Raw genomic sequence first — 18,920 nt, forward strand, 5'->3', positions numbered from 1 at the left:
GCTTGGGATTCTCTCTCCCTCTCTCTCTCTCTCTCTGCCCCTCCCCTGCTTGCGCTTGGGCTCTCTCACTCTCAAAATAAATGTATGATGTGAACTTATCAAACATCAGCCTTAAAACAACCTAAAATGAGCACTTTGGGTAAACATTAGTCAATCATATGTTTTTCTTTGTCTCTGTCTAGACACACCCAGCATGATTCTAGTTTTGATTTGCTCTGACAACATGACCACAGGAAGAAATACATTGATCATACGATCGTTCAAGTAAGTATTCCAGCTCCTAGAATGCCAACTGCATTCAGTTATCTGCCTTAGTCTTACGTGTGGTTACTTAATATAAATAAATAAATAAATAAATAAATAAATAAATAAATAAATAAATCTAACTTAAATAAACTTAATGTTTATTTATTTTTGAGAGAGTCAGAGCACATAAGCACAAGCTGGGGAGGGGCAGAGAGAGAGTGTGAGAAAATCCCAGGGAGGCTCCATGCTGTCAACACAGAGCCCAATGAGGGGCTAGAATTCACGAACTGTGAAATCATGACCTGAGCAGTAATAAAGAGTCAGACACCTAACTGACACACAGGCACCCCAGTCTTATGTGTTTTAATTAGTAAGAAAATAGGCCTCTCACAAAATCACCCTTGACTATCACCTAAGCAAGTCTCTAGCTCTCAAGAATAGTCACATCCTAATGTATGCGATCAAACTGAGGTACTGCCCTCATCAGTTCTAAGCAGCCTCTCTTGAGATGCTACTAGTACTACTTTCCATCTGCAAATTCCTTAGAAGTAACATCGCTGGAAAGAGAAAGGAAGCCTCAAAACAAGATTTTTTTTTTTTACTAAACTAGAAAGTATCTTTAACATAAAGGTAACTTTAGAGATCAAAAGTTTATTGTGTTTTATTTAAAAACAGTGTTCTCATCTTTCCAACTATCTTCACTTTTTAGATCCAACAGTTAATAGGAGTTTAAATACTGCCTTTTTATTTAAATCCTATCTAGAAACAAACACCTAGAAATAAAGGTTCATATTACATATTTGAGGACCATTAAATGTCTACAGTTACACAATTCACCAGCAAATGTCACTTTTCATGACACACTTCTTCCAAGGTTTGGGTAGCTTTATGATCATTTTCTATTTATGACAATTTGTGAATATGATAATGTTTTAAGTTTTGGTTCATACCTGGAGAATTGGTTTCACTATCTGTATCCATAGCAACTTCTTCATAGTTATCATATTGATAAATGCCTCCTCCACTATCAGTAGGTTGCTTATCTAAGGATCGTCTTAGGTCAGGATCTGAAGACTAATAACAAGATTTTTTTTAGTTTCAAAGCATTTTCTGTCTCAGTCTATTCTTACACTAGAAACTACGAAACAATTGACAGTTATTTCTAGGGAACACTATCAAAAATCATATTCATCTGTAAAATTAAGATGTTCGAGTTCTTGAATACTTATGGCCTCTCTAAGAAACCAGATGAATAAACTCAAGTTTTAGGTCATTGAGACTATATTTTGGAGTATTTCCAAAAAATCCAGTAACATCTTAGTTATGGATACATTAATGATAGCTGAAAACTAGAAATTCTTAGTTGACATGTTTATGTGTAGTTTTCTTTTTTTATTTCTTACACGTTTCAGAGACAGTTCTTAACAAACCAAAATCTAACAAAACCAATCCTGATGGATAAAAAGAGTCATGTAAAAGTGCAACACTTTTCTCTAAAAGAGATTCTATCAAAGTACTTTTTAGAAGTTCAAAGTATATTGATAAATTCCTTGCTTAAGCAAACCTAATTCCTGACTCCCTACAAAGTGCTTTTACTTTTTAACATCCCTCTCTTCAACAGTCCATTCACTAGTCTCAAATCTCAAAATTCTAATATGTCACTTATACCACTAGAGACTGATATTAAAACTCCAATTTACTGCCTAACACCATCCAGAAACACCAATGACTTAATTATTAATGACTTTACATAATAAATTCTTAATGCTTAAACTAAACGCTTAATAACTAAAGTAGCCACAAGCAGTCAGACCAGGATGATTTAACTTTCTTTAAAACATTCCATACCAACTGGTCATGACACACTTCTAATTCTACAATACTAAACAAATGTTAAAAAACAAAAACCAAAAAAACAACTAATGAAATTCTGCCCTTATAACTTAAGGTATGGCCATTTTTTTTTTTTTTTTTGGATAGGTCTATACTACAATTTAGTAATCTCACTTTCTTCTAAATAGAGAAGGATGAAAAAGCCAAAAGCAGACTTTGCTAACCATATTTTAGTCTTTCATTTCTTCTATTTCTATTATCTGTAACTATATAAGACTCATTCTCGATTATAACCAACCTTCTCATCTCCCCAAAAATGTTTTATCAAATTCTATCAAATACAAGAGATCTATGCTTTTTCTTAATTGACTGACTTTATGATAAAAGACAACAAAGACACTTAGATTTGAATAACATTTTGATTTTATATTTTAGCACTCTTTACCTTACTTCTTGATCTCCTCTTTCCACCAACCAATTTCATGAATCGATTGTACTGCTCTTCCTGATTTGAGAGATCTCGAATTTTTCTGATTTCTTCTTCTCTTTTCCTTCTCTCTTCTTCTTCAGCTTGTTTCCGCTGATCCTCTTCTTTCTGTCTTTCCTGTTCTTTTTGTTGTTGTAGTTTCTTCCAAGCCTTTGTTTGCTGCTTCCTTAATGCCTGTTTAGCTTTAAATAGAAAATACAGAAACATCAGTACCTACTAGAGTTAGAATTTCCTACATAAAAGAAAACAAGAGCTTTATAATTTATTTTCATTATTGTTAAGTCAAATATACTAGCTGTTCCTCCAAGTTCTGTTTATACAGGATTGTCTCCCATTCAGGGCCCTGTAATTCTGCAAACTCAAAACTTTGAGTTAAAATCTTGAAATTAGGGGCACCTAGGTGGCTCAGTCGGTTGAGTGTCTGACTCTTGATTTCGGCTCAGGTCACAAACCCAGAGTCATAGGACTGAATCCCATATTAGGCTCTGTGCCAAGTGTGGAGCTTGCTTGAGACGGTCTCTCTCTCTCCCCACCGCTCCCCTCTCCCCCGCTTGCGTTTTTTCTCTAAAATTAAAAAAAAATTTTTTTTAATCTTGAAACTATACTGATATATGAAATCAATTAAAAGAATTTAACAGGGGCACCTGGGTGGCTAAGTCGGTTAAGCGTCCGACTTTGGCTCAGGTCATAATTTCGCGGTTTGTGAGTTCGAGTCCTGCGTCGGGCTCTGTGCTGACAGCTCGGAGCCTGGAGCCTGCTTCAGATTCTGTGCCTCCCTCTCTCTCTGCCCCTCCCCCCGCTCGCACTCTGTCTCCCTCTCCCTCTCTCAAAAATAAAAAAACATTAAAAAGAATTTTTTTAAAGAATTTAACAGAAATGATCAATCACCTGTAGTGCTAACTTTTTTGGCTGAATGTGTTTTTGTACTGGTTTTAACTTTTTGTTGTACAGTTTTCGTCTTAGTCAACTTTTCTTTGCTTTCTTTCATCACCTGCTGTTCTTTTTGTTGCCATTTTTTACTGGCTGACTGAAGAGCCAAAAGTCGAAGTTGTAGTTCAGACAGTTCCTCTTCATCTTCACCAAGTTTCTTTAAAAAAATAAACAGTTGCAATTTTTTAGTTCTATTATTTAACCTTAAACATTTTACCAAGTCAAATCTTTCCTAAGATCAGAATTTAAAGTTAGCTGTAAGGCAAATATTTAAATAGCAATGTAACTGAAATAAGGAAACTAAACTACTTTCCGTACAGCCCTACATCCTAATTCAGTCCCTATGATATAGAAGATCAATCTGTAGACTGTGTGTGTGTATATGTAAGTTGAAGGGTTAGAAGAGGAGAATATAACTGATGGAACAGGATGATGCAAAAAGAAAAAAAAAAAAGGAAAGTTAAAGGTCAGAGATCAGCATTTAACTGAACTTCCCAAACAAGTAAAAATCTGATGACAACAAATGCAAGAAATCAACCCAGAGGTGACTTAACGAATGAAGAATGTCTCTGTTCCTCCCCCACTTACCCTCTGTCTCTCTCTCTCAAAAATAACTAAACATTTAAAAAAAAAAAATTTTTTTTTTTTTTTTGAAATGGGGTGCCTGGGTGGCTCCGTCGGTTAAGCATCTGACTCTCAAGCGTCTCAAGCGTCATGACTCTAAGCGTCACGATCTCACAGTTCGTGGTTCGAGCCCCCCCTCTGGCTCGGTGCTGACAGCTCATAGCCTGGAACCTGCTTCGGATTCTATGTCTCCACTCTTTCTGTTCCTTCCCCACTTGCCCTCTGTCTCTCTCTCTCTCTCAAAAATAAACAAACATTAAAAAAAAATTTTTTTTAAAAGAATAAAGAATGAAGTGGTTCTGTAATCATGTGATTTACTAGTGTTACAAGGAATACAGAGAACAAGTACACTGAATGTCAAGGTTGAAATTTGCAAACTTTAAAAAAATACGTATTTTGGGGTGCGTGGGTGGCTCAGTCGGTTAAGTGTCCAACTCTTGGTTTCGGCTCTGGTCATGATCTCCCGGGTTTGTGAGTTCAAGTCCTATATTGGGCTCTGTGCTGACAGTGCAGAGCCTGCTTGGGATTCTGTCTCTCCCTCTATCGCTTCCCCTCCCCTGCTTGCTCTGTCTCTCTCTTAAAAATAAATAAACTTAAAAAATATTTTTTTAAATACGTATTTTATTATTCTTTAAATGAGATTTACTTATATTTGAACATTACATGTTCTAAAACTACAGATATGTATCTGAACATTTAAAATATTTTGAACACCCAAGACTTTTCTTCAGGGAAGCTGAAATAGGAAAACAGGTTACAAGCAAATGTTTGAAATTTTTTTTCCAACTGAAATACCTTCTTAAATTTTTCACTCTACCTTTTTTGAGATAATTTAAAAAATTAATCTATTCTCCACATTTTAGCTAAAATGTAATGTCAGGCAAACAAAACGGAAGTTCTAAATGGAGTACGTGGATTTGGTGGGAAGAGAGATTTTGGGAGTCCTCTGTCCTCCCCACCCTTTGAGGTTAAATGCAAAACTGTTTTTCCTTTATGTGTATTTATTTATTTATTTTTTAATGTTTTATTTTATTTTTGACAGAGACAGAATGCGAGGGGGTTAGGGGCAGAGAGAGAGGGAGACACAGAAGCAGAAGCAGGCTTCAGGCTCTGAGCCGTCAGCACAGAGCCCAACGCGGGGCTCGAACTCACGAGCTGTGAGATCATGACCTGAGCCGAAGTCAGATGCTCACCCGACTGAGCCACCCAGGCACCCCCCTTTATGTGTATTTATAAAGCAGGGAATCAAAACAAACTACGACTCACAACAACGGTTAAGGCCCACTTATCTAATGACTTTTACTTATAGGTGAATTGTAATCACTTTTTTCCTAATATCCAATTAAATTATTTAACACCTAAGAATAAAGAAACCTTTCTTTATGGATCCTTCTTACGGGCTTCAATTTACTATGCACTATTTTAAGTGCCTAAATGAATTACCATCACATATGTCAGTACTTCAGTTTATCCAAACCAGGATATAGTTACTCTTTCCATTGCTGGGAAATATATGTAACAAATGAACTGAAAAATTATCTTTTTGGGGAGACTGGGTGGCTCAGTCTGTTGAGCTTTGGACTTTGGCTCAGGTCAAAACCTCAGAGTTCATGAGTTTGAGCCCCGCGTCAGGCTCTGGGCTGACAGCTCAGAGCCTAGAGCCTGCTTCAGATTCTGTGTATCCCTCTCTCTCTGCCCCTCCCCTACTCATGCCCTCTCTCTCTCCCTCTCTCTCTCTCTCTCTCTCTCTCTCTCTCTCAAAAATGAGTAGGTGTTAAAAAAATAAATAAATAAAAATTTTTAAAAAACATACCAAATTCTACTGCTTTGTACGGACATTCTACAGCTGTGCTATCCAGTTTGGTGGCAATGAGCCCCCATGTGGCTATTTAAATTTAAGTTAACTAAAATTGAGTAGGAAATTTAGTTCCTCTGCCATACTAATCACACTTCAAGTGCTTAAAAGCCACATGTGGTTAATAGCTACCATATTGGAGAGTGCAGATAAAGGACATTTCTATTACTGCAGAAAATTCCATTGGATACTGCTGATCTAGAGAATTTAAAATAAAGCTATCATCACCATTTCATTGAGACTTAAAAGTCTTTGATTACTTTTTATTCTTTTGGAATAAAATAAGTTATTGATTCTGTCACACAACTATATGCTACTTAAAGCAGCTACCTCATTAGCAAGAGCACTGAACCTCATTCAACTCCTTGCTCTGACACTTAAGTCCTACGTAACTTTAGGTAAGTCACTTAATCTACCCATATGAATCTTACCTCATCTGTAAACCGGAAAATGTCAACTTAATTTAGCAGGTTATTGTGAGAACATTCAAAACATATACAAGTGTATATGTGTGTGCATACATATATATATACATATATATATATACATATATATATGTACCTGTTATATTATCAATCTTAAATTCAGGTCCACCTCTTTCCTAAAGCTCCTAGGCTCTCTGCATCATTTTGATTTACTCATAAAAACTAAGTGAAATAAGGGGTGCCTGGATGGCTCAGTCAGTTAAGCGTGTGACTTCGGCTAGGGTCATGATCTCACCGTTCATGCATTCAAGCCCTGCACCGGGCTCTGTCCTGACAGCTCAGAGTCTGGAGCTTGCTTCAGATTCTGTGTCTCCCTCTCTCTCTGTGCCTCCCCCCGTTAAACTCTGTCTCTCTCTCAAAAATAAACATTAAAAAAAAAAAAAAAGGAAGTGAAATCTTAAAAGAAGGAACTGAAGGTATTTCATATTTCTAATTAAATAAAGAAAAGGCTTGGGCTGGGGTGCCTGGGTGGCTCAGTCAGTTGAGTGGCTGACTTTGGCTCAGGTGATGATCTCCAGGTTCAAGAGTTTGAGCCCCACGTTGGGCTCTGTGCTGACAGCTCAGAGCCTGGAGCCTGCTTTGGAGTCTGTGTCTCCCTGTCTCTCTGTCCCTCCCTTGCTTGTGCTGTCTCTCTCACTCTTGAAAATAAAAAAAAAAAAAATTAAAAAAACAAAAAGGCTTGGGCTATTGAAAGCTATTATGTATCAAACACAGTACTTGGTGCTTCTGTACTTTATCCTGCTGAACCTCACCACAATCCAGAAAACAGACGACATTAAATTCATTTTGTAGAAAAGAAAATAGAGGCAAGTAAAGGCTAAAGAGCTTATGCAAGATCACTAAGCTAGTAAGAGGAGGAGCTAGAACTGAAAAGCTGGTCAAAGTCTAACTCCAAAGATTTCCAATACAGGATAACCTCCCAAAAGTAGGAAAACACAATCTCTGGGTGAAAATTAAAAGTTTCAAAAAACTAACAAGCAAAAAGATCATCTATGGATATATATACGAAAATCGTCGGACTTTGGCTCAGGTCATGATCTCATGGCTCGGGAGTTCGAGCCTCACATCAGGTCCCACGCTAACGGCTCAGAGCCTGGAGCCTGTGCCAATTCTGTGTCTCCATTTCTGTCTGCCCCTCCCCAACTTATGCGCACACATGCTTTCTCTGTCAAAAATAAACATTAAAAAAAATTTCAATTCAATTGAACCCAGTGCAAAGACACTTCAGGACATCTCTCCAGATTTTCTTATATTTAAGGCTTATGTCCAAATGGAGGTAATGATGAAAAAATGATAAAGAAAATGAGCAAAAAGCAAGACAGAATCTTCTTTCACAAGAAGTGAGCAAAGTGAGCAAGAATCAGTTTTACAGAGACATCCAATTCCAAAAAGCAGCATCTTACCTTTTCAGATAAAATGTCAGAGGCACTAATTCTTCTTGTTAAATTTTGTTCTTTATCTTCTAATCCTTTAAAATAAAACAGCATACTCTGAATACTCAATAAATAGCTACAATCAATTTAAAATGAAATGCTGTATGATATTTAGTAGTTATTATTTTAAAAGGTCTCTCATTTCCACAATATTTGAACGAAAAGGAAAGGATGTTATTAGAATGAAAATCTGACCAAACTTCTCATATCAGCTTTATCTCTGAAAGTTATAAGACGAAATTATTAAAAATATCAAATAAGTTAAAACTGTACTTTGATAAAAAATGACTTCTGAAATAAAAGTAATTATTTGAATAACAGAATTTACATTAAGCTGGCAGGTACCTTATGAGCACAATGCTACCTTAAAAATAAGTACAAACCATAAATTTCAAACTATAAATATAACTTTACGCAAAGTTTATAAAAGCAAGTAATGGTTTAATTCACCAAACATGTACTTAGGCATTGTCCTACCATTGTTACAGGTCTCTAACAATACAATTATTTCAATTTTGCCTCAATACTTCCAAAATGAAAATTGGTCTTGTGCAGTCACGCAGTATTAGCTAGAATTCTAAACTGAGTTAAAGACAATCGTCAGGATATAGGTAGTAGTTAAAATCATAGTAATTAAGAACACTCCTGGAGAATGGAACACTGAGGAAGGACATCAACAGTAAGAAATTACAAATGAAAACTAATTATATTTTAATTAGTTTTAAAAAAGGAAAATCAGGTTATAAGAAATTCCAGATGTGTATGGTATTACAAAAATCCCAAATTTTCAAGATTATCAAGAAAAACAGGGGCGCCTGGGTGGCTCAGTCGGTTAAGCGTCTGACTTCGGCCCAGGTCATGATCTCACGATTCATGAGTTCGAGCCCCGCATCAGGTTCTGTGCTAACAGCCTGGAGCCTGTTTCAGATTCTGTGTCTCCCTCTCTCTCTGTCCCTCCCCTGCTCATGCTCTGTCTCTCTCTGTCTCAAAAATAAATAAAAACATTTAAAAAAAATTAAAAAAAAAAAAAGAAAAACATCACTGAATATAATAGATACATCTACTCCCTATAGAATATTCTCAACATTGTAACCTGAATGGTCCTTTGAGAATATACAACAAATTATGCCAGTCCTTTGCTCAAGACTCCACAGTAGCTCACATTTCACTCACTATAAAACACAAAATTCTTATAAGGCTCTACATGATCTAACCCAACCCATCATCCCTGACCTCTTCTTTCCCACTATTCAGCACTCCCATGCTTTTTTTCTTTAGTGGCAGAGGCCTCCCTGTTATTCCCCAAATATGCCAATATCCTTCTCCCTTAACAGTAGTTATCCTGGTTCACAGATTCTCAAACTTTATTAACAGGTATTAGAATCAGCAAGAATGGGGGCGCCTGGGTGGCTCAGTCGGTTAAGTGTCCCACTTCAGCTCAGGTCATGATCTCATGGTTCATGGGTTTGAGCCCCATATCGAGCCCTGTGCTGACAGCTCAGAGCCTGGACCTTGCTTCGGATTCTGGGTCTCCCTCTCTCTGCCCTTCCCTGATCATGCTCTGTCTCTATCTCTCAAACATAAACATTAAAAAAAAAATTAAAAAAAAAAATCAACAAGAATGCTTGCCAAATATAGATTGTTAGTCCCCACTTCCAGAGTTTCCAATTCAGTAGATCTAAGATACGGCATGAGCATTTGCATTTCTATCAAGTGCCCAGGTAAGGCTGATCCAATGAACAAGGTTAGAAAACCACTGCTCTATTTATTCTTTGCCTAGAAAGCTCTTCCCCAGATACCCATTTGGCTATTCCCTCACTGTCTTCAAAGGCTTCATTTAAATCTTTGTCCAAATTCAGGCCTCTCCTGATCACTCATTAACACTGCAACCTATTCCTGCTACCGCCCTCCTACTTACCCTGCTATACTTTTTCCATAACTGTTATTTACTAATCATATTTACTTTCCCCTTTCTAAAATGGAGGCCAATGAAGGCATAAATGACTGGCTACTTTGTTCACGGATATATTTCAACAAGTCTGGAATTCAAGTGCTTAATTTTGAGTGAATGGAAGAATGAAATAAAAAAATGTAGGAAAATGAAAAATTAATTTTGCAATGACATCAAGTAATCCAGCCCTGACTAGTTTCAGTATTCAGGTAAGGAGCAGAAAAAGCAGATTACATTGTATTAAGAGGGAATGAGAGGTATAGTGAAGAGAGTCAGCACAGGTTAGTGTTTCCAGAAGTCTGGCTGAAAAGACAGAAGTTATGGGAGAATACAGAGCGGGGAGAGAGTGATTAAATTTGGGAAGGAAAAACGCAAATGTTTGTAATAACCCCTTAAGAGAATGTGGTTAAAGATGAATCAAAATAAACAACAGACGGAGCGCAAGGTCCAAAAGATGGTAGAAAGTAGAGCCAGGAGTACAGATTAAAACAAGTTACCATAAACAAAAAGAAAGTCTCCATTTCATCAGTGTGGAAACACTGAAGTGAAAATCAATATGGATATAAGTTTACAATCAGAAAGTGAAAAGTTGGAAGTTGAGTGAGAGAACCTGAAATAAGAGGCACACTCATAGACTGACAACAGGAATAAAGTTGAGTAAAAGGCCTGAAAAAAATGATAAAGGTTTAGAAGAGTTGTTGAGAGAAGTGGAAAAGAAGCTGATCACTAACAACTTAAAAGCTTGATGGCAGAGTCTTACTGAAGAGCTGGGAGGGCTGGATGGTGGCAGCTGCAAGATGCATATGAAGAAACACTAACCAAATAATTTATTGATTCATATAAATTTTAGCTCTTTTGGTTTTCCTCCAATCCCTCCCCTTCTACACTGCTATCAGTTACTTTTCTAAAAAGATACCTGATAATATCATTTTCCTGTTTAAAAATATTCAGTGGCATACATGATGTTTAAGAAAATCTAAATTCCTTAGCCAAGACATTCAAGGCCCTCTGCAATCTGATCTCAATCTACCCTTTTACCCCTCCCAGAAATATACCATATATTTCAAACTGTGCCTGTACTAGATCAATCTCAATTATCCTTTAAAAATTCTCTGTGCTTTATCTGCTTATTTGGTTCCTTCCAACTTCCCAAGTCAAAAAAACTCATTTTTTTGAGGCACGTATCAAACATTTCCATCACTATGAAAATTTTCCAAGCCCAGGGGTGGACATATCTGATCCATCCCCTGTATTACTGCAGGCTTTCATACATAACTTTTATTATACTCTCATGTATACTTTTATACATAACTCATTATTTCATACATAACTCTTACTAATAGTTACTTGTGTCTTTTCTATCCCACTGAGTTACTCTTTTTGAAACTGACTGCCTGGAATCATGGTGCTAAACTGAAGAGGAAAAAACACATCCCTGAGTAAGTGTAACCAAAATCAGTCACCACTCAGGTTTATAACCCAATCTATACTACATGGGTGGCCTTGAAAACTTCGAATATAAAGTACTCCCAGAACAAAAGTCTACTCAGGTGCCTGACAGTGGCAAAAACAAGCTCTCCCTTAGAAATCCATCTTTGTCCCAGGTCTCAAAAAATTCCCACCGAAAAAACTGAAAGAAAAATGAACACCTGTAAAAAAAAAAAAAAAAAAAAAAAAAATAGGAGGAGCGCCTGGGTGGCTTAGTCGGTTGGGTGTCTGACTTTGGCTCGGATCATGATCTCACGGTTTGTGAGTTCAGGCCCCACATTGGGCTCTGTGCTGATGGTTCGGAGCCTGGAGCTTGCTTCAGATTCTGTGTGTCTCTCTCTGCTCCTCCCCCACTTGCTCTCTCTCTCTCTCAAAGATAAATAAACATTAAAAAAAAATTTTTTTAAAAGGAAAAAAGAAAAAAGAAAGAAAAGAAAAAGAAACTAATCACTAAACATTCAAGAAAAGAAGGCACCAAAATATGGGAACCAGAAATGAAACCCATAAAAACTTTAGATACTGGAAATTAGCAAAGGAAAAAAAAAACAAAACATCATGGTTTGTGAGTTCAAGTCCCACATTGGGCTCTGTGCTGACAGCTCAGAGCCTGGAGCCTGCCCCACTACGTTCTTTCTTTGCCTCAAAAATAAATAAACTTTAAAAAAATTTAAAAAAAAAGAAAGATAAATTTGAAGATTCTCTTCGTCTCCCTCTGCTCCTCTATCCTATCTGCTCACTCTTTCTAATAAAATTAAAAAATAAATTTTTTCTTTAAATTTAAAAAGGGGTGCCTGGGTGGCTCAGTTGGTTGAGCATCTGACTCTCGATTTCACATCAGGTCATGATCACAGAGTCGTGGGATCGAGCCCTGTATCAGGCTCCTTGCTGAGCATGAAGCCTGCTTATGTTTCTCATCCTCTCTCTCTCTTTCTCAGTCTCTCAGGGCGCCTGCGTGGCTCAGTTGGTTAAGGTCTGACTCTTGATTTCAGCTCAGGTCATGATCTGTTTGGGAGTTTTAGCCCATCAGGCTCTGTGCTGTCAGCCCAGAATCTGCTTGGGATTCTGTCTCCCTCTCTCTCTGCCCCTCCCCCACTTGCTCTCTATGTCTCTCAAAATAAATAAATGTTTTTTTAAATATATTTTAAAAATCTCTCTCTCTTTCTCTCCCCCTCTCTCCAACTCGCTCTCTCTCTCTAAAATAAAATAAATAAAAAATTTTTTAAATACTATTTAGAAAAAATAAATAAATTTGAAAAACTAAGCAGAAAAATCTAAAAAGAATGACCAAAGTAATTTGAAAAACAAAATAAAAATGAAATACTAAAATAAAAACTATAACTGAAATTTAAAATTCAAGGGGCGCCTGGGTGGCTCAGTCGGTTAAGTGTCCGGCTTCGGCTCAGGTCATGATCTCACGGTTCATGGGTTCGAGCCCCGCGTCGGGCTCTGTGCTGACAGCTCAGAGCCTGGAGCCTGTTTCAGATTCTGTGTCTCCTTCTCTCTGTGACCCTCCCCCGTTCATGCTCTGTCTCTCTCTGTCTCAAAAATAAATAAACATTAAAAAAAAAACAAAAAACTTTTAAAATTCAATAGGTGAGCTTCAGGCAAATCAGGCACAGCTAAGAGAGAATCCGTGAACTGAAAGATATATGAGAAGAAACTTCACAGAATGTAGCACAGATTTACAAAGAGATGAAAACTAGGAGTCAGTCAGTTGGGCATCCAACTCTTGGTTTCAGCTCAGGTCACAATCTCACAGTTCATGAGATTAAGCTCCATGTCAGAGCCTGCTTGGGATTCTCTTTCTGCCTCTCTGTCCATCCCCTGCTCATGCTCTCCCTCTCTCTCAAAGTAAAAAACCTTACAAACAAAACAAAACAAAAACCAAAGAGACAGAAACTTAAAGGAAATTAGGAGAAATGGAAGATAAAGTGAGATGATTTGATATAACATACAGATATACAGAATTCCAGAAAAGACAGAGAATGGGAAAATATTTAAGCAATAATGACAATTTTTCAGAATCAATGAAAACAAAAAGCACAACAAATGCCAAGCTGGATAAATAAAAAGAAATCTGCAATCAACACATCACAGTTAAACTACAGAATATCAAAGACAAAAATCGGATTTTTAAAGCAAGCAGAGAAAGATAAACTACCTTCAAATAAGAAACTATTAAGACTGATAGTGAAATTTTCAATATCAATAATGGAAGCCAGAAAATATCTTCAATATTTTGAGAATGTAACTAGCCAATATAGAATTTCAAACCTAGACAACTATCTTTAAAAAGGGGCAAACAGCTTTGCGCAGTGGCAGTATCGTAGCCAATGAGGTTTATCCGAGGCGCGATTATTGCTAATTGAAAACTTAAAAAGGGGCAAACAAAGGGCGCCTGGGTGGCTTAGTTAAGTGTCTGACTTTTGATTTCGGCTCAGGTCATGATCTCATGGTTCATGAGTTTGAGCCTTGCATCAGGTCCTGCACTGACAGCATGGAGCTTGCTTGGGATTCTCTCTCTCCTTCTCTCTTCCCCTTCCTCTCTTGCTCTCTCTCAAAATAAATAAATAAACTTTTTAAAAGGGCAACCAGAAATAAGTTTTCCATCAAGCAGACACATTCTAAAGAAAATCCTAAAAAATTTATTTTAAGCATAAATGATTCTAGACATAGAAAAGTGAGCCAAGGGGCGCCTGGGTGGCGCAGTTGGTTAAGCGTCCGACTTCAGCCAGGTCACGATCTCGCGGTCCGTGAGTTCGAGCCCCGCGTCAGGCTCTGGGCTGATGGCTGGGAGCCTGGAGCCTGTTTCCGATTCTGTGTCTCCCTCTCTCTCTGCCCCTCCCCCATCCATGCTCTGTCTCTCTCTGTCCCAAAAATAAATAAAAAACGTTGAAAAAAAAATTTTTTTTAAAAATAAAAAAATAAAAATAAAAAAAAAAATAAAAAAAGAAAAGTGAGCCAAGAAAACATTAACTATATGAGCAAAGCTAGGCATGTACTGGCCTTTGTATACCAGGACAGGATAAAGGTCTTGATTAATTTCAAACATTGATAAGAATTCATGTTACAATTCCTAAAGGAACTAATGAGACAAGAAACTTAATATCTACCTTCCAAACTAGTAAAAGAAAAAAAAAAATGTTTGAAAAAAAAGCCCAAAAAACAAAAGAGGCAAGAAAAAAAAAATCCAAATGTCAGTAATCATGAAAAATGTGAATGGAATATATATTCTAGTTAAAGAACAAAGACTGTCAGACTAAATTACAAATGAAATCCAGTTCTATACTATGTACAAGTGACATTTGAGACATGAGGATATGGAAAGACTGAAAGAATGGAAAATGATATACAAGGCATATATACTTACCAAAAGAAAGATGGTGTGGACTGTTACCATAAGTCTTTTAGGCAGAAACATTGCTAGAGATAAAGGCCACTACATAATAATGAGAATAATGAGTCAATTCCTTAGTCTCGGGGTAGTTAAAGCAAAAACTGAAAACCATAAATCCATCATCATAGTGGCTGACTTTAACCTCTCAGTAGTTAATCAAGCAGATCAAAAAATGAAGGAAGATGTGAACATAAAAAAACATATCTAACGATCCATTTATTCCTTTCAAACACACAGAAGAGTTATAAAAATCAATCACATACAATAAAGCAAATCTCTACAAATAAATGACAGTAAATTCTCATTCTATCTTTCTCTAATATCTCATTCTCTGACAATATGACTGACTTAGAAATCAATAACAAAAAATACAGCTAAAGAACCTCCATGCTTGGAAGTTAAGAAACATACTTCCAAATAGCCTACAGATCAAAGAAAAACAAAACTCGCAAATATTTAGAATAAATGGCAAAAAATTACACATCACAAACAGCTGAAGTAGAAATTTCATAACTCAAAATGATCTTAATAGAAGAGAGGCTGAAAACCCATAAGTTTAAAAAGCTATGGATTTCTTTCTAAGAAAATTTAAAAACAGGGGTGATACAACTTATAAATGCTATAATAGAAAAATGAGATTCTTAATAATAATTTTTTATAGAGGCACCTGGGTGGCTCAGTCGGTTTAGCATCTGACTTTGGCTCAGGTCCTGATCTCACCGTTTGTGAGTTCAAGCCCTGCGTCGTGGTCTGTGCTAACAGCTCAGAGCCTGGACCTGCTTCAGATTCTGTGTCTCCCTCTCTCTCTGCCCCTTCCTGGCTTATGCTCTTTCTCTCTCTCAAAAATAAACAAACATTAAAAAAAAATTTTTTTTAATATTAATAATTTTTTATAAATGTTACAACTTACAGGAAAAGGACACTTTACTAGAAAAGTATGTTTTACCTAAACTGCCTTAACCAGAAATAGAAAGGATGAACAGTCAATAGTTTAAAACCTTCCCAGAAAAAATTCTACCCAGGCCCAAACACTTCTACCAACAAAGCCTACCAAATATCCCAGGAACAATTCTAATCTTAACTTATTCTTGAAAATAGAGGAAACCACTCCCTAGCTCATTTTGAGCATATCATAACCTTATACTAGAATTTGGCATGGGAAAAGAAGGGAAAAAATTAACCTATAAATCCAGATGAAAAATTCTAACCCAAATATCCCTCAAGTGGGAAATGGATAAACAAACTGTAGCACAGCCATACAATGGCACATTTAGCAATAAGAATGCACTAGTGATACATACAATAACAAGGATGAATCTGAAATACACTATTAAATGAAAGAATCCAGAATCAAAAGGCAATATATTGAACGATTCCATTTATATGACATTCTGGAAAAGGCAAAACTATAAGGACAGAAAACCCATCAGTAGTTACCTGGTAGGCTGGGGGAGGAAGGAATTGATTGCAAAGGGACATGGGGGAATCTGTGAGAGGTGACAAAACTGTTCTAGATCTTAATTGTGGTCGCTGGCAATGGTTAGCCAACTGCCTGTATTTCTCAAAACTTAAAGAACTATACACTAAAAAGGCTAAATTTTACTGCATATAATTTATACCTTCATAAAAAAGAGAAAAAGAAAAAATTAGCAAATCCAACCCAGAAATGATGTATCACGAACTGGAATTATCCCAAGAATACAAAGGTGGTTTAACAGTACAAAAATATAATCCATTACACTAATAAATTAAAGGAGAAAAATACATGTTCTTCTCAATAATGAAGAAAAAAGATACGATAAACTTCAACATCCATTCATGCTGAAAATGTCAAATAGGGGGAAAAAACTTTTTACTCAATAAGGATATCTCTAAAAAACCTAACATCATGTGAAAAGTAAATATCTAAAGCATTCCTTCAAGGTAGGGAACAAAGGTGTCCACATTATTGCTTATTTTAAAAAATATATTAGAAGTCTTGACCAGCATGTAAGGCCAAAAAAGAAAGATGAGAATGAATCTAAACCTATCATTATTGAATAATGACTGTCTATCTAGAAAGTGCAAGAAGAATTCACAGATGAGGTATCAAAACAATTTCAATGAAACACAGCATCAAAATGACTAGTTACCCCATAAAGAATCTTAGTACTAATTGAAATTTTTTATTCCATTACCTTGACTAGGTTCAGTAGTGTCAGATTTCAGGGAAAGCTGTTTTGTTCCATCTTTAACTTTTTTCAACCGGTTCTTATCCCCTGGTAAAGTCAATTTTTGCCTGAGTGGTTTTAATTCAAATGCCTGAAAAGTTTTGACCTGCGTTTTCTCCTCAGGAGCTACTTCTTTACTTGGGTCCTTTGTAATACTGACATTATCAGTGCTTGTTTGGTCCTCAAAGTTCAATGTTTTAGGATCTTCCTGCACATTCTCTTCTTTGCTACTCAAAGCTAGTTTTTCATCCTTATTGATGCACTCTAGTTCCAACTGTATTTGCTTATACTTCAAAAGTAAGTCTTCAAAAGTTTCTTCCCCACAGTTTTCATTTTTAGATGAATAATTTTGTTTTCTTGATGGAGATCTTCCAAAACTTTTGGCTGAACAGCATATTAAGGAAACCAGTTTCCAAAATTTTTCCAGTAAATTTAACAAAAACACATTAAGTTATAGATTAATTGCCTCCCTTTTATACCTGTTTTTCAAAAAAGATGAATTGGTAGTTTCAAATTACTAAAGTCCATTCAACATATGTGCTAATGCCCACTTTCATTATGCGCCCATATTTCAAACTGAATAAGTAACCACATAAAATAATCCACTTAGAAAATCACTAATGTCAGTTGTTACCCACAGTAACTACAGGTATTCCAACCACTTAGAGGTCTACAGCAGCCTTCCTTCTGAGGTTATCAGAAAAAGCCATAATATGCTGGATGTTAAAAATTCCTTTCTGAAAGAAGAGGAGAAACTGGTTTGTCACAGGTGTGGATAATTTACCCTTCAGATAATCAGAAGGAAACATTTCTTCTTTTAGTTTCTTCTCAAGTCTCAAATTTTTAAAAAAGAGATAAAAAATGAACATTGACAGCTAATAGCTAAAACTAGTTTATAAATAGCAACATTTTCTTAAATACCTAGTACATAACAATCTTAGAGCTCCTCAAATATACTAATATCCAACATATGCACAACTAAGACAATGAAGGCAGTTATACTATAAAAAAAATAATAAAATCTTTCAATAGCATTCAAAATGTATTTTGTAAACTAATTTAATTTGTCCCTGAAGATAAGGACAACTACCAAATTTTTTCTTCTTCTCTAACAAGTGATACACAGAACATAACTTTTTCCTTGGAAATGGCTACAAAATTCCAATACTATTCTTATTCAAAATAATTAACATAGGTGAAAATTGCTATCCCTCACTTCTGCCTAGAAATTAACAAGATAATGTGATTTTAATACAATATGTCCTTTATAGATCATTTAAACTCCTAGGATATAACATTACAGTTCCCTAAAGATGGTTCCTCTGTTTAACAATTTACAGGACAATCAGCCTCCAGATATTGTTCAATTTCCCTAATAATTAATAGAAGAATGGGAATCACCACCAAATATTGTTTTTTCACCAATAATTTTAGAAACTAAACCAGCATTACCACTTACATCTCAACATCTTAACAGTTCTACGGCAAAACTGTTTTAGTAAATCTTTGGACCTCTGATCTAACCTCTGCAGAGCCAAGTTTCTTGAAAGAATACTAGTTTCTCATTATCCTACTCTTCAAACGAAATCTAGATTCTGCTGGCTGAGTTTGTTTATCCACCGTGTTTTCAAACTTTATTTCACCTGACCTCTCTGCAGCTTTGGACACTGCAAACCACTTCCCTTCCCTAACCCCACTTTCCTCCTGTTTCCCTACCTTCTTTTTTCCTTTAAGTCTTCATGACTCCTTCCTAACTCCGCAATAATGGTGCTCTTCAGTAAGCTCTATTTAACCCTCTTTCACTTTTCCTTTTGAGCGTTCTAATGCACCCCCATACATTTACACAATACAAGGGAGAAGTCTTGCCTCATGATAGATATTTGGGGTTTTATCTCCCACAAGCCACCTCCCACTCTGTTGCCGCACTAATAATCTTTCTAGAACACAAATCTGATCAGATCTCTCCCCTTGTTTAAATCTC

The 18,920-nt window shown here is 36.2% G+C and overlaps 1 protein-coding gene and 1 non-coding gene across 5 annotated transcripts in view; one reads left to right on the forward strand and one right to left on the reverse strand.

Moving 5' to 3' along the window:
* Positions 1–18,920, reverse strand: part of ZFC3H1 (zinc finger C3H1-type containing) — a 76,806-nt gene that overhangs the window by 54,016 nt on the left and 3,870 nt on the right. For all 4 annotated transcript variants that reach the window (XR_007456731.1, XR_007456732.1, XM_049625970.1 and 1 more), the window contains exons 2-6: positions 16,907–17,323; positions 7,864–7,928; positions 3,455–3,653; positions 2,525–2,748; positions 1,197–1,320 (exon numbers count right to left, since the gene is read on the reverse strand). Coding sequence is in view for 2 of the 4 variants with exons in the window: in XM_049625970.1 (XP_049481927.1) it covers positions 1,197–1,320; positions 2,525–2,748; positions 3,455–3,653; positions 7,864–7,928; positions 16,907–17,323 (1,029 nt within the window). In the remaining 2 variants the exon portion in view is untranslated. The remainder of the gene's footprint in view (positions 1–1,196; positions 1,321–2,524; positions 2,749–3,454; positions 3,654–7,863; positions 7,929–16,906; positions 17,324–18,920) is intronic.
* LOC125920463 (U4 spliceosomal RNA) lies at positions 13,637–13,777 on the forward strand. Its single transcript, XR_007457062.1, has one exon. It is a non-coding gene; the product is annotated as a U4 spliceosomal RNA (small nuclear RNA).

The sequence above is a fragment of the Panthera uncia genome, chromosome B4 (assembly GCF_023721935.1).
Source record: "Panthera uncia isolate 11264 chromosome B4, Puncia_PCG_1.0, whole genome shotgun sequence".
Taxonomy (NCBI): Eukaryota; Metazoa; Chordata; class Mammalia; order Carnivora; family Felidae; genus Panthera; species Panthera uncia.